At 36.9% G+C, this 16,400-nt stretch overlaps 1 protein-coding gene across 1 annotated transcript; it reads right to left on the reverse strand.

Annotated features, from left to right (window-relative positions):
- Window positions 1-14,764: 14,764 nt before the first annotated feature.
- Window positions 14,765-16,079, reverse strand: LOC149190435 (scopoletin 8-hydroxylase-like). The gene is made up of 2 exons (XM_089410511.1): window positions 15,687-16,079; window positions 14,765-14,794 (listed from the first exon to the last, which is right to left on the reverse strand). Exons 1-2 carry the CDS (start codon window positions 15,945-15,947, stop codon window positions 14,765-14,767), a joined length of 291 nt encoding a protein of 96 aa, XP_089266637.1. The 5' UTR covers window positions 15,948-16,079.
- Between the last annotated feature and the right edge of the window lie 321 nt (window positions 16,080-16,400).

Below are 16,400 nucleotides of genomic sequence, written 5' to 3' on the forward strand. Positions count from 1 at the left end.
CAATCCTGAGACTCATAAAATATTTGCAAGCAGGGATGTAGTGTTTCATGAACAGGTACAGGAAGGGAAAGATGACATTGGTGATGATTGGCACATTCCATTGTTGATGGATGAAAATAACGAGGATGAAAGAGAGCAGGAGCAGAAAGAAGAGCAAAAAGAAGAACAGGAAGAAGGTGATAAAGCAAGCCCATTTAGAGCTGAAGAAAACAAATTTGAGGTAAGTCCCCTACCAAGGAGATCTGGTAGGAAGACTCAAAAACAATTAAAATTGAGAGACTATGCTTTGATGTCAAATGTTTTGAACATTGTAGAGCCCACTAATTACAAAGAAGCTAGTCAATTTAAGGAGTGGAGAGCTGCAATGAAGGAAGAGATGGAATCAATTCTTAGAAATGACACTTGGGATTTAGTTGAACTGACTAAGAATAAAATACCCATAGGATGTAAATGGCTGTTTAAACCAAAAATGAATGCAGATGGAAGTATAGAGAAATTAAAAGCTAGGTTGGTTGCAAAAGGATATTCACAACAGGAAGGTATCGATTTTGATGATACTTTTGCACCTGTAGCAAATTTAAATACAATCAGAATGCTTATTGCTTTAGCTACTAAATATAATTGGGAGCTACACCAGCTTGATGTCAAATCTGCATTTTTAAATGGTGAATTAAAAGAGGAAATTTACTTAGTACAGCCAGAAGGGTTTGTAAAGCAGGGGTAGGAACATCTTGTTTGCAAATTGAAAAAGGCTTTATATGGTTTAAAACAAGCACCCAGGTCTTGGTATGAAAAGGTTGATTCTTTCTTTTTAGAGTATGGCTTTCATAGAAGTTTGAATGACCCAAATTTGTATACCAAGTACAATAAGCAGGGGCAAATTATTCTGATTTATTTGTATGTAGATGACATGATTATAACAGGAGATGCAGATGATTTAACCAGAGGAATCAAAAGGCTTATGGCACAAGTTTTTGAGATGAAAGATCTTGGAAGACTTCATTACTGTCTGGGATTAGAAGTATGCAGAGATACTGGGAAAACTTTTCTTACCCAAGGGAAGTATGCCAGAAATCTGTTAGAAAAGTTTGGTATGGATCAGTGTAGATCAGCAGCGACACCTTTGCAGCAGAATCTGAAGTTGAGCAGTGACAATGGCACTAAGGAGGTTGATGCTACAATGTACAGACAACTGGTTGGCAGCTTGATATATCTTACAACAATTAGACCTGACTTAGCATACTCTGTTAGTGTGTTGAGCCAATTCATGTCAAAACCGCTTGAAAGTCACTGGGTAGCAGCAAAAAGTGTGTTGAGGTATCTTTGTGGTACTGTTAACTATGGCATTTTATACACTGACGCATCTGATGTTATTCTAGCAGGTTTTTCAGATTCAGACTGGGCAGGTAACTTGGATGATCGAAGGTCTATCATAGGTTACGCATTCAGCATAGGATCCGAGGTCATAGCATGGAGCAGCAAGAAGCAGAGTATTGTAGCTTTGTCTTCGTGTGAAGCTGAGTATCAAGCATTGTGTGCAGCGACGTGTGAAGCGATCTGGTTGAGAAGGCTTCTCAATGATGCAGGAAAAGAACAGAAGAATTCCACTTCCATCAAAAGCGACAACCAGAGCACCATTAAATTGGCATACAATCCAGTGTTTCACAAAAACACCAAACATATAGACACTCAGTTCCATTTTGTCAGAGAGAAAATACAGTCAAAAGAAATTACTATTGAATATTGTAAAACTTGTGACAATATGGCTGATATTTTTACAAAGCCTCTTGCACGTGTGAAGTTTGAATTGTTTAGAAGGATGCTAGGAGTCCAGGACAACCCTTTCTCCATTAAGAGGGGGAGTTGAAAATAATTATATTATTTTGTATTAATGGAGAAAATGGTTACATAGTTGTAACGTATCTCCCTAGTTTAGGATTAGTTCCTAGAGTTTAGGGGTTTGGTTGCAACTTCTTAATTCCTAGTGTTGTACTTAAATGATATAATCTTTCATTCATGAATAATAGAGTGTACGAGAGTGATCTCTCTGTTCTGAGTGTAGTCTCCAGGTGCAGGCCTCACCTGTGAGCTACATCTCCTTCATTTTCAATTCTGTTCACATTTTATCTACTCCATGGTTCACCCCCTGATCATAAAGTAGAACAGAACGTTTATTCACCATTGCAATTTCAATGAGGATAAGAAGATGAGGATTTCGCATCAGATATATTTTCCCTTTTTTTTTTAAGTCGTTAAACCTATCATAATAATTTTCCAAGCTAGTCATGATTAGCAGTTATTAGCTAATAGGCATTGTCTATGGCGTTGTCTAATGAGGTTATAATTCAGGTGGGTGAATTTTTTACTGGAATCTGGTGAATAATTCTTCAAGAAATTTGAAAGTAAAAATGTTTAAATGGTTTTTTCCAGGGTAGAAATGGATTGAATGCCATCAAAAAATTTTGAAGATCTCAAAATCCTAAAACTTGATAACTATAATTCCGATTTTCAAAATTTTCTACAAATTTTTTTATTATTTTCCAAATAAAAATGTAGCTTGTTTAGAGTAACATTAGCAATGACCAGTATCCAAAAGTATTCCACATGAAGTGACAAGTTGGTGGTTTAAGATGGCTTACACTTCTGACAATTACTCTACATGAAATGACATTGGTGGTTTAAGATCGCTTAAACTTCTTACAATTACTCTATTTGAAATGACATTGGTGGTTTAAGATGGTGCAGACTTTTGACATTTACGTTGTTGAACTTACTTGATGTAGATTTTAGGAATATTCTAGAATTTGATCATGGATGGTCAGGAGAGGATAAGTGGGGCAATTGATTTCACTTCTCCAAACTATCAGATTCCAAAATATTCTCCGAATTTATAATGGACATAAAATGTCTATTAATTTTATTTTTTTTTAAACAAAAACAGATTATTATTTTTAAATCTCATTCCAACACCAAAATTCATATCTACTATACCTGAAAAATACCCTAGGTCTCACAAGCATCTCCAATCTGTTGCAGAACCTACCTGAAAAATACCCCAGGTCTCACAAGCATCTACAATCTGTTGCAGAACCTCTGTTCGCCCATCGCCTTCCAATTTCTTCAAGAACAGGGATTTGTTCAGCTCTCACACCATAAGGAACTCGTGTTGTTTGAGGTTGCAGGAATATGGGAGGAACCTGAGTGATGCCTGAATCCGCAAGCTCTTTGACTGTTGTGATTGAGAAATCAGTGCATTCATCTACTTCTCCCGTCTTGATGCTTACTACTGCTTTCTCCATTAATACCGTTTTATTGATCCCGATTGTCTTCACCACTGACTTCGCAATTCCTAGATTTCTCTGAGATTTTTTATTTTTAAGATCCATAACCATGAGGCTCTATGCAAAAGCCGAAGTCTGTTCAAATACAAATGCGGATTGATAGACGTAGTTATGCAAAAGCCGAAGTCTGTTGCAACTGCTCGTCAACAGCTAGGATTATGCAATCTTCAAAATTCCAATTTTAATTTCAAAAACATTTCTCTAATGAAAGCTTTTTCTTATTAAAAAACACTCTAAAAAATACCATATTCTTATCTGCACTTCAACTCTATCCAACCTTCAAGATCATAGCCAGCTAACATGAGGAAATAATATATAATTGAATTTGCAACTGCTCGTCAACAGCTAGGATTATGCAATCTTCAAAATTCCTGTCCAAATTTCCGGATACATATATCGCGCCATAATGGGCACGAAACCTATAACTACTTAAATAATTCAACGACTTCAATCGTTCATGGCTTCAGTGATGTGAATGTGTGACATGGTTCTGATTCAATCGTCATACACGGGTATCGCTGAGAAAAAATTTCGATTATTTCAGCATTTTAATTATTATTGATATTTGAATTTTTTTAATTCAAACTTTCAAATATTGAAAATTTTATGAATATGTCGGTGTGATTTTGATTGCGTTGAGAAACAAACTAACACCTAGTATGTCAAATAATAAATGATAGGATAAATCTACTGATGATATTTGGTGATTTTGATTGCGTTGAGAAACAAATTCTAGTTTAGTATGTTTCGTTACGTAAATATGTTGGATAAATCAAATTATATAAAAATTAAATTAAAATTAAATTGAGATAAATTATATATATAGATAGATAGATAGATAACCAGTGTAGATCCATTTTAACTCCAATTACATAAAAAATAAAAATAAAATAATTAAATAATTAAAATAAAATTTACCATTGGAAATTTTGGCATATCTATCGAGCTTTGAGAAGGGGGTCAAATCTTTTTTCACTGTAAAAGAGGTTTTCACCTCAATAGATTTGATCCCTCTCAGCACTTGGTAGATTTAACATGGATCTATGTTGGTATAGATATTCTTCCATCAAAACTTTATTGAACCTAGAGGGGCTTAACATGGATCTAGGCTAGTATAGATATTTTTCCATCAAAGCGCTGGTAGATTTAACATGGATCTACGCTGGTATAGATATTCTTCCATCAAAATTTTATTGAGCCTAGAGGGGCTTAACATGGATCTAGGCTGGTATAGATATTTTTCCATCAAAATTGTATTGCGCCTAGAGGGGCTCTCCAGCCAAATATAGAAGAGATGTTATAATGTCATGTCTTGTTATGTTATGTAAACAAAAATAATAAAATAATAAAAATAAAAATAATCATATGTTAAAATAAAGTAGAGTATTGACCCATAGTATTTACCCATGGTATTCATGTGGAATAGAGCCTATTTAAGAGAGGTAATGTCAACAAAAATAAAAATAAAAAAAATGTTGTCTTTTACGGACATACGCAGCAACACCTTTGCTTTTGTCTCCCTTCTCTCCCAATCTGGAATAGAACCTGCAACAATGGGTTTGGGCTCATCCCCACTCACAATGGACCACAAATTATTTCCTTCTAAAATAGTCATTAACTTGAATTTCCAATTCACATAATTTTCTCCATCAAGTTTGGTGGATTCATTCATATAAGTTTCAAGCAACAAATTTGCCATGATGAAAAAACTTTCTCTAATCACCAAATACAAAATTTTCACAACTTAAATATTTCCTTACTCAATAATAACAACCCTCCTTTTTTAATATCACCAATAACACCTTTTTCCTTTCTTTTTTTATTTATAAAAGATCCTATAGAAATATATTGTTGCTGCTATCAAAACATTATGTAATGCTGCATGTCAATGTCTTGCAGCTAGAGAGAAACCCCCTACATTTGATGAATTGACAGGAATTCTTCTACAAGAGGAGGAGAGGATGAAGAGCTTTAATTTGGGCTCTAACAGTTCAGATTTGGCATTGGTGGCTAAGGGCAAATATCCATACAGAGGCAAGCCATGGGACAAGAACAAAGGGGCAAGCTTCTTCAGGAAGCCACCGCCCGAATTGATATCCAGAACCTTTTTCATCCTGTATAAATACCTGTTTGATCGATGAATGGAAGTATGTTGTGAGTTGTTTGAATGTGCTTTCTGTGATGACGAAGATGAGGAGGAGGCAAGCTCTTTGTTTTTCTCCAAGAGTAGCTCCTCTGTGGTACTGATTGCTAATACCTCTGTAGAGCCATTAGACAGGCTAATTTGGGGTGAAAGTAGGGAAGCTTAGTTAAATGCTACAGCTAGTTGGGTTGTTGGGGAAACTACAGTAGGAGCACTGTAAGTCACAGATGGGTAGGAGGAAGGCATACCATTTGAGGAAGGATAACCTATAAGAATCGAAGACTCTGGCTTTGTTTTAGCCTCAGGAAACTGCAAAAAAGTAGTAGCTTTATCCATAGAATCAAGGGACAAACTGTGGAGTTTCTGTGCGGTCTCCATGTTTTCATCAGACTCAACTGGTAGGACGATTTCCTGCTTCTGAGCATCTCCATTCCATAGAACTCTATCCTCATATAGAGCTCTGTCATGGATAGAAGACTTGATGAAATCACCACTTTCTCCAAAATCGAAATCTGGAACTGTTATCCCTTCATAGAAATCCTTAGTCAGAAGCTCCTTCTCAAGCTCCCCAAAGTCTCCACCGTGGAGCAAACTATCAGTATAATTGATCATGAGATCACTCTCAGTAGCCATAACTGAACAAACTCTAAACCCCTACTGAGCCACTGGGACGCACCCAAATACACTTTAGGAACCTTGTCAGGCCTGAAAATCTTGCAGCAACCCCACAACTCAAAACCCCACAGTAGGAACAACCCCACCCATTCTCAGTAGCGGTAATAACAAGAAATATCTCCCTGTACTGCTCATGCCTATAGATCTTAGTCAGCAAATGCCCACATGCACGAGTACGGGCTCCTCAATTGGTTGTGTGTGCATCTCTGTAGCTCTGCTCTTTCAGTATGGTATCGGAGCTATCTCTAATATGTTATCAGAGCTTGTAACTTAAGCTTACTTTCATTCGATGTCTAAACAGATATTTATATACAACAGAGAGACTTCTGGAATTTGGTGGGTTAGTGGCTTCTTCAAGAAGCTTGCTCATTTTGTGAACCATTTCTAGAAACTATCCCTAAAATATCTGTTGAATTATCTAGAACAGTCCAGCAACTACATTAATGAGGGTGGTTGGAATTAATGTCTTCCAACACTTCTCCACTCAAAAATATCTCTCACCAGTTAGTAAATTAACCATAAATATCCTCAGCATGCAGCAATGGCTAATTGGACATGTTCTGGGACGCCAGCCTCGTCAGGGAGGTGCTACTGTAGGTTGTACACAGATATGAGAAGACCTTGGCATAATTTTCATTTAGACTCTAACTCACTGACGCTCTGAAGTAGCTTTTCTCTGTTTCCTTGTATTTTACATCGCATTTTATCCTCACCAATATCATAAAAGGTATGAATACATTTCAAGCTTTCCATAGGGGTCATGTTTCTTATAAAACCGATGATGAAATTTAAATCGTCTAGGAATCATGTTGCTTGTATCCCTCTCTATTCTGAGACATAATATTTGTGTTTCTAATTTGAGACTTAAACTTTGGTGCCTTGTCACTTGGAATTTTAGGCCTTTTAGGTTGTGAATCATCTTCTTAATCTCTGGATTTCTTATTTTTCCCTTTTTCTTTTGGGCCATTTCCAACATCATCATACGCACATTATCAAATGCAATTTTAGAGCTGCCCACTAATCCAATCTCCCCTTGGAAGTCAATAATGATGAATAACGCCTACGGTGATCTAATTATGTTAATCTGTGTTAGGATTGCCTCCTGAGTCTGACGAATAAAGAGAAACATCTCCATTTGGCATGTTTGATACGTAAAAAATCTAGTGGGTAGGGTTCTATATAGATTCATCATCTGGGTATCTGAGGGACAAAAAGATTGACTTAGATCCCCCTTGTGAAAAGTACTTGGTTGTCTACACTTCATACACTTATGCAACACTACCTTTTTTAATTATTACTTTGTGCGAGGAGGAGGTGGTCTGATGCTATCAATATATAATATTTATTAATTTAATTTAATTAATAAGTGAAAAGAATATATTTTTGAAATATTTATGATTATTATTAAGAATATTTTTAATATTTAATAAAACAAAAAAAAAATTATCATTAACAGAATGATTGTTGATAACTAAATTAAAATTCTAAACACTTTATTTCAAATAGATATAATTATAACTTAACTATCACTTATTATTTTAATATATTTATTAAAAATTTAAAATATATATATATATATATATATAAATAATTGTTACTTATTATTTTAATGTTTTCAATAATGTTTTTAAAAAATGAAAAAAAAATATTTAGATTTTTAAAAGTAAATTTAATATAAAAAATGAAATGATATTTTAAGTTCCTATGAGACCATTAGTTCCCTGTTTTTCGCTCTTTGCAATTCAGTGATTTTCCGATTCAAACTGATGATGAGCTGACCCAACCTTCCAACAATCTCCTTGTTAAAAAGACAATGCCAAACTGATGCTAACATGTTCTCATAACTTTCTCTAATGTCTTTGAATGCATCACATTCCAAAATGAAATGTTTTTCCGATTCCACAACTCCAGACGTGAAAAATGTGCACACCCTTTCTTCCCAAGCTTCTTTAAGCCTTTTCCACCGTCCTGTTTCACACCGAAGTTGCTGTGAGTTGGTCATTAATTGAGCAATAAGAACCTTTCCCTCCACTAAATGCTAGCTCCCATGAACTTTTTTTTTTGTTGTAAATCACACTTAGGGTTGAATTCCTCAATGTAATATTTCTTCTTTCTACCCAACTCTTTTCCCCATACCTTTTTAGGAAATTTCTCCATAACAAAATCCTTTAGCTCCTTGCTATTTGTGGGACAGGCATTGAGGTAGATATCCCATTTTTGCATCCATGTGTAGTTTTGTTTCATCCATGTTTTCTTTATTTCACCGATGCCTTCATTGAAGATAACATTAGGCCATCTACCTACTCTCATTTGTTCAATTCTTTTTAGGTATCTTATGAGCCGCACCATAGCAATTGCTTCAATGGAAGTTATTCTTGTCTCACTCAACACTCATAAGGTACCAAACTTTTTATTTTGAACTTGCTCATGATCAAGCATTTTTGGATTTTCTCAATTTGTTTCCATTTTGAGACGGGAGTGCTGCTAGCCCACAATTCACACCCATATAGCATCACTGGACAAACTAGGAGTCCAAAAAACACTTTAATCATTTTCCAATCCCATAACTCTGCCTCTCTACATCTGTTTTGAAGAGCATATAATGCTTTCCACCCTCCTAAAATTCTCTTCTTTCTGCAGTCCTCCCAATTGAGTTTGTTGTTGAATTCAATCCCAAGGTACTTGTACTCCTTTACTTCTTCAAAAATGTTGTCTTCAAAGAAGAAAGTATGCTAGCTCTGCTTCCTTTTATTAGAAAAAATCATTATTTTGGTTTTGCTCTACTTCAAAAGTACAAATACAATTTTGAAAAACAATCATTTTTTCTTTACATGATTCAACCTACTTATCAATTCAGCTCCTTCGCAAAATTCATGAAGAATGCATAAAACTTTTCCATCCTGTCACTATCACTGTCACTTCAAATTCATCACAGGATTTCCAAAGGTTTGGAATATTTTTTCCTTCCAAGATCAGTCATAGCTATTAGGTGAGCCAATCGCAATAATCCAATCTAATACATATGATTCCGCCGTAGTTATTATGAATTTTGTGGCATGCCAAGGATACTTTCGGAGCAAATGCAAATAGTCCAATTGACTTAAAAATAAATACCAAGACATGTCTAGGAATTAATGACCAGATAATGAAACTTATAATAGCAGTGAATTGCACCACTGACCTTAAGGCAGCAGGCCATTCAGATGGATGTGGGGAGCGCGGTGCATATATAATCCTGATGGCGTCTTTCCATTCAGCTGTTGGTAACTTGTGGGAACTGAAGCCCGAGCCATAATGGATGAGGACAGTAGAATCAGCAGGGTTATAATACTTCATCTTCTCGTCAATTGGCTCTCCATTAAATCTGCGTGAAGCTTCCATCATTCTGTCCATCACCATCGTTGGGACTCCAGTTGAAAATAATTATATTATTTTATATTAATGGAGAAAATGGTTACATAGTTGTAACGTATCTCCCTAGTTTAGGATTAGTTCCTAGAGTTTAGGGGTTTGGTTGCAACTTCCTAATTCCTAGTGTTGTACTTAAAAGATGTAATCTTTCATTCATGAATAATAGAGTGTACGAGAGTGATCTCTCTGTTCTGAGTGTAGTCTCCAGGTGCAGGCCTCACCTGTGAGCTACATCTCCTTCATTTTCAATTCTGTTCACATTTTATCTTGGTATCAAAGCTCAGATTGGGTGAGCCTGATCTTGTATCACCTCTTGTGACTGAAGTGCCTTTGTGGCCAGCTTGCCTTGTGGCAGAATTTCCTGTGTGGTTTGAGGTGCCTCTGTGGCCACGTGTACACAAGAGCTTTGTGCTCAATTGAGCAGGTGGACTGCAGAACACCTGGCTCGGATTCGGATGTTTTTATTTTTTCTGAATAGAAGGAGATTGGCTCACTTTTCGTGCTGACAGAAGCGCCAGGAAGGGCTTTTGGCGGGTATGTTCGTCTATTAATTGCGCCAGAGCGCCAAATTACCCGATTGGCGCAGAAAATCATGGAAAAATTGCGCCAGGAAATTTTACTCTAACCGATTTTATTTGGGCGCGGTTTTCTCGCTCGGGAACGCGCCAATCCACCTTCAAGGGGATCTGCGAGAAGCCTCATCTTTGTTTGACGATTTGCGAAGGGAGCAGATCGGAGAAGTTTTAGATCTATCCGAGAGAGGCAGATTGGATCAGTTTTGATCAGATCGATTTTTTGGCTGTATTGAAAAACGACGGATTTGCTCATCGGAGCGGGATTGATTTTGCTGAGTTGTTAGATATTGCCGGATCTGAATTAGTGAGTAGATCACGAGATCAGTAGATCGGTGACAAATCGATTTGAAAGGTATCAATTTTTTGTTACTATTGGGTAGATTCATTTTTTAAATCTGAACAGAATGAGTAATACGATGGAATCTTACCTCCACGAGTCTGGCAAACTCGATGGATCTAACTTCACGAACTGGAAATTTAAGATCTAGACCTTGCTTGAAGGTGCGAATGCTTGGTCCATAGTTACAGGTGATGAGCATAGGGTGAATGCGGGGACGCAGGAGCAAGATTGGGATAAACGAGAGAACAAGGCGAAAGTTTTGCTGAAAATGTCTGTGAAGGACAACGTTATTCCGCACATCAGAGATTGTAAAATGTCTGTGGAGATCTGGACGACCATTAAAAATCTGTATCATACCCACAACAAGCCGAGTTATGGAACTTAAAAGCAAGCTATTTTCGATGAGGATGAACGAAAATGAGACTGTTGCTGCATTTGTTGTGCGAATCAAAGATGTGAAAGATGCATTGGGGAACATCGGAGAGGCGGTGTCTGACTCTGATCTTGTCTCGATCACACTGAACAGGATGTGAGATGAATTTCAAATGTTCATCACTAGATTGGAGGCAAGGGAGAAAGCGCCCACATTTGATGATCTGATAGGGATCTTGCTGCAAGAGGAGGAGCGGCGGCAGAACTTGAACCCCCAGAGGGATGATCTTGCGCTGATGGCGAAACGGCGATCATTCAGAGGGAAGCAGCCACAGCAGCAATCACAGCAGAAAGAAGGAACATCGCAGAAGAGTCCACATAAATGTATGATTGCAAATAATTGTGTAAAGAAATGTTATTATTGTGGAAAGAAGGGCCATGTGTAGAATGGATGCTTTAAGAAGCAGGCTGATGATGCAAAGAGGAAGCGGGCAAAGCACAGAGGATACTTTATTAAAGAAGATGTTGAAGAAGACAAAGATTTTAGTCATGAATTTCGACTGTTCATAGTCGACCGTGCCCTTTTAGCATCTGATCAGGACGATATATGGTATGTTGATTCCGGAGCATCCTCTCACATGACAGGTAAAAAGGAATTTTTTGATACTCTTGAAGAAAGTACATATGGATCAAAAATCTATTTAGGAGATGATAGTGGATATGAGATTAAAGGTTATGGGGTTATTCCAGTCAAGTTACCAAATGGAAAAATTAGTCATCTTCAAAATGTTTTATATGTACCTGGAATTAAGAAAAATCTGATATCTGTATCCATGATAACTGATCAAGATATGCAAGTCGAGTTCTTCAAGACTCATTGTGTGATAAAGGATTGCAGGGAAGAAATAGTTGCAATAGGCGTGCGTGTTGGAAGCCTATATAGACTAGATGTGAAGAGTATATCAAAGCGAGCCATGGTTGCAGGAGGATCAACAGACGAACAACTCTGGCATCAGAGATTCAGTCACTTGAATTTGCAGGACCTCATGCTATTGCAGAGAAAAGGTATGGTTGAGGGGCTCCCTATCTTTTAGTTAAATTGTGATGGATGTGCCTTAGGTAAAATGCATAGAGAACAGTGTCATGTGCATGATAGGAGGAAGGAAACAGATATTTTAGAACTAGTGCACACTGATATATGCGGACCTATGCAGACAAGGTCGCTAGGTGGAGCGTACTATTTTTTGCTATTTACTGATGACTGCACTAGATACTCATGGGTTTATTTTCTGAGTAAGAAAAGTCAGACTTTCCATTGCTTTAGAGAATTTAAAACCTTGGTGGAAAAACAATTTGGTAAGAGTATAAAAATTCTCCAATCCAATCAAGGGGGAGAATACAAGCTAGGGGAATTCATGAAATTCTGCAAATCTCACAGGAATGTTCAGCAATTTACAGTGCCACACACACCACAGCAGAATGGAATTGCAGAACGCAAAAACAGAACCTTAGTGGAGTGCGCAAGGAGCATGTTACAAGGTAAGGATCTATCTAATATTTTTTGGGCAGAAGCTATTAATATTGTTGTATATTTGAAGAACAGAAGTCCTAACAGGTATCTTAGCTTCAAAACTCCTTTTGAAGCTCTATATGGATTCAAACCAACAGTAAATCATCTAAGAGTTTTTGGGTCAAAAGCATTTGCCCATATACCTAACGCTGATAGGAAGAAATTAGATCCTAAAGCTGTGAAATGCATCTTTGTTGGTTATGGCACAGAATTTAAAGCATATAAATTGTTCAATCCTGAGACTCATAAGATATTTGCAAGCAGGGATGTAGTGTTTCATGAACAGGTACAGGAAGGGAAAGATGACATTGGTGATGATTGGCACATTCCATTGTTGATGGATGAAAATAACGAGGATGAAAGAGAGCAGGAGCAGAAAGAAGAGAAAAAAGAAGAACAGGAAGAAGGTGATAAAGCAAGCCCATTTAGAGCTGAAGAAAACAAATTTGAGGTAAGTCCCCTACCAAGGAGATCTGGTAGGAAGACTCAAAAACCATTAAAATTGAGAGACTATGCTTTGATGTCAAATGTTTTGAACATTGTAGAGCCCACTAATTACAAAGAAGCTAGTCAATTTAAGGAGTGGAGAGCTGCAATGAATGAAGAGATGGAATCAATTCTTAGAAATGACACTTGGGATTTAGTTGAACTGCCTAAGAATAAAACACCCATAGGATGTAAATGGCTGTTTAAACCAAAAATGAATGCAGATGGAAGTATAGAGAAATTAAAAGCTAGGTTGGTTGCAAAAGGATATTCACAGTAGGAAGGTATAGATTTTGATGATACTTTTGCACCTGTAGCAAATTTAAATACAATCAGAATGCTTATTGCTTTAGCTACTAAATATAATTGGGAACTACACCACCTTGATGTCAAATCTGCATTTTTATATGGTGAATTAAAAGAGGAAATTTACTTAGTACAGCCAGAAGGGTTTGTAAAGTAGGGGTAGGAACATCTTGTTTGCAGATTGAAAAAGGCTTTATATGGTTTAAAACAAGCACCCAGGTCTTGGTATGAAAAGGTTGATTCTTTCTTTTTAGAGTATGGCTTCCATAGAAGTTTGAATGACCCAAATTTGTATAACAAGTACAATAAGCAGGGGCAGATTATTCTGATTTCTTTGTATGTAGATGACATGATTATAACAGGAGATGCAGATGACTTAATCAGAGGAATCAAAAGGCTTATGGCACAAGTTTTTGAGATGAAAGATCTTGGAAGACTTCATTACTGTATGGGGCTAGAAGTATGCAGAGATACTGGGCAAACTTTTCTTACCCAAGGGAAGTCTGCCAGAAATCTGTTAGAAAAGTTTGGTATGGATCAGTGTAGATCAGTAGCGACACCTTTGCAGCAGAATCTGAAGTTGAGCAGTGATGATGGCACTAAAGAGGTTGATGCTACAATGTATAGACAACTGGTTGGCAGCTTGATATATCTTACAACAACCAGACCTAACTTAGCATACTCTGTTACTGTGTTGAGCCAATTCATGTCAAAACCGCTTGGAAGTCACTGGGTAGCAGCAAAAAATGTGTTGAGGTATCTTTGTGGTACTGTTAACTATGGCATTTTATACACTGACACATCTGATGTTATTCTAGCAGGTTTTTCACATTCAGACTGGGCAGGTAACTTGGATGATCGAAGGTCTATCATAGGTTACGCATTCAGCATAGGATCCGAGGTCATAGCAAGAAGCAGAGTACTGTAGCTTTGTCTTCGTGTGAAGCTGAGTATCAAGCATTGTGTGCAGCGACGTGTGAAGCGATCTGGTTGAGAAGGCTTCTCAATGATGCAGGAAAAGAACAGAAGAATTCCACTTCCATCAAAAGCGACAACCAGAGCACCATTAAATTGGCATACAATCCAGTGTTTCACAAAAACACCAAACATATAGACACTCAGTTCCATTTTGTCAGAGAGAAAATACAGTCAAAAGAAATTACTATTGAATATTGTAAAACTTGTGACAATATGGCTGATATTTTTACAAAGCCTCTTGCACGTGTGAAGTTTGAATTGTTTAGAAGGATGCTAGTAGTCCAGGACAACCCTTTCTCCATTAAGGGGGGGAGTTGAAAATAATTATATTATTTTGTATTAATGGAGAAAATGGTTACATAGTTGTAATGTATCTCCCTAGTTTAGGATTAGTTCCTAGAGTTTAGGGGTTTTGTTGCAACTTCCTAATTCCTAGTGTTGTACTTAAATGATGTAATCTTTCATTCATGAATAATAGAGTGTACGAGAGTGATCTCTCTGTTCTGAGTGTAGTCTCCAAGTGCAGGCCTCACCTGTGAGCTACATCTCCTTCATTTTCAATTTTGTTCACATTTTATCTACTCCATGGTTCACCACCTGATCATAAAGTAGAACAGAGCGTTTATTCACCATTGCAATTTCAATGAGGATAAGAAGATGAGGATTTCGCATCAGATATATTTTCCCTTTTTTTTTGAAGCCATTAAACCTATCATAATAATTTTCCAAGCCAATCATGATTAGCAGTTATTAGCTAATAGGCGTTGTCGATGGCGTTGTCTAATGAGGTTATAATTTAGCTGGGTGAATTTTTCACTGGAATCTGGTGAATAATTTTTCAAGAAATTTGAAAGTAAAAATGTTTAAATGGTTTTTTCCAGGGTAGAAATGGATTGAATGCCATCGAAAATTTTTGAAGATCTCAAAATCCTAAAACTTGATAACTATAATTCCGATTTTCAAAATTTTAACAAATTTTTTTATTATTTTCCAAATAAAAATGTAGCTTGTTTAGCGTAACATTAGCAATGACGGATCAGTATCCAAAAGTATTCCACATGAAGTGACAAGTTGGTGGTTTAAGATGGCTTACACTTTTGACAATTACTCTACATGAAATGACGTTGGTGGTTTAAGATCCCTTAAACTTATGACAATTACTCTATATGAAATGACATTGGTGGTTTAAGATGGTGCAGACTTTTGACATTTACGTTGTTCAACTGATGTAGACTTTAGGAATATTCTAGAATTTGATGGTGGATGGTCAGGAGAGGATAATTGGGGCAATTGATTTCACTTCTCCAAACTATCAGATTCCAAAATATTCTCCGAATTTATAATGGACATAAAATGTCTATTAATTTTTTTTTTAAATAAAAACAGATTCTTATTTTTAAATCTCATTCCCAACACCAAAATTCATATCTACTATACCTGAAAAATACCCCAGGTCTCACAAGCATCTGCAATCTGTTGCAGAACCTACCTGAAAAATACCCCAGGTCTCACAAGCATCTACAATCTGTTGCAGAACCTCTGTTCGCCCATCGCCTTCCAATTTCTTCAAGTCTAGAATAGGGATTTGTTCAGCTCTCACACCATAATGAACTCGTGTTGTTTGAGGTTGCAGGAATATGGGAGGAACCTCAGTGATGCCTGAATCCGCAAGCTCTTTGACTGTTGTGATTGAGAAATCAGTGCATTCATCTACTTCTCCCATCTTGATGCTTACTACTGCTTTCTCCATTAATACCGTTTTATTGATCCCGACTGTCTTCACCACTGACTTCGTAATTCCTAGATTTCACTGAGATTTTTAATTTTTAAGATCCATAACCATGAGGCTCTATTCAAAAGCCGAAGTCTGTTCAAATACAAATGCGGATTGATAGACGTAGTTAAGAAAAATCTGATATTTGTATCCATGATAACTGATCAAGATATGCAAGTCGAGTTCTTCAAGACTCATTGTGTGATAAAGGATTGCAGGGAAGAAATAGTTGCAACAGGCGTGCGTGTTGGAAGCCTATATAGACTAGATGTGAAGAGTATATCAAAGCGAGCCATGGTTGCAGGAGGATCAACAGCCGAACAACTCTGGCATCAGAGATTCGGTCACTTGAATTTGCAGGACCTCATGCTATTGCAGAGAAAAGGTATGGTTGAGGGGCTCCCTATCTTTCGTAATATTCAGTTAAAT

This window comes from Pinus tabuliformis, chromosome 3_1 (genome assembly GCF_031772625.1).
Source record: "Pinus tabuliformis cultivar Carrire ecotype Pingquan chromosome 3_1, CPIR1, whole genome shotgun sequence".
Lineage (NCBI taxonomy): Eukaryota > Viridiplantae > Streptophyta > Pinopsida > Pinales > Pinaceae > Pinus > Pinus tabuliformis.

Bases quoted from the DNA above. Each gene is read 5' to 3' on its own strand.
- LOC149190435 (XM_089410511.1), bottom strand. From the start codon at position 15,947: ATGGAGAAAGCAGTAGTAAGCATCAAGATGGGAGAAGTAGATGAATGC. The intron at 14,795-15,686 runs GTAGGTTCTGCA...CTTTATGATCAG, and splicing joins AGACCTGGGGTATTTTTCAG to GTGGTGAACCATGGAGTAGA.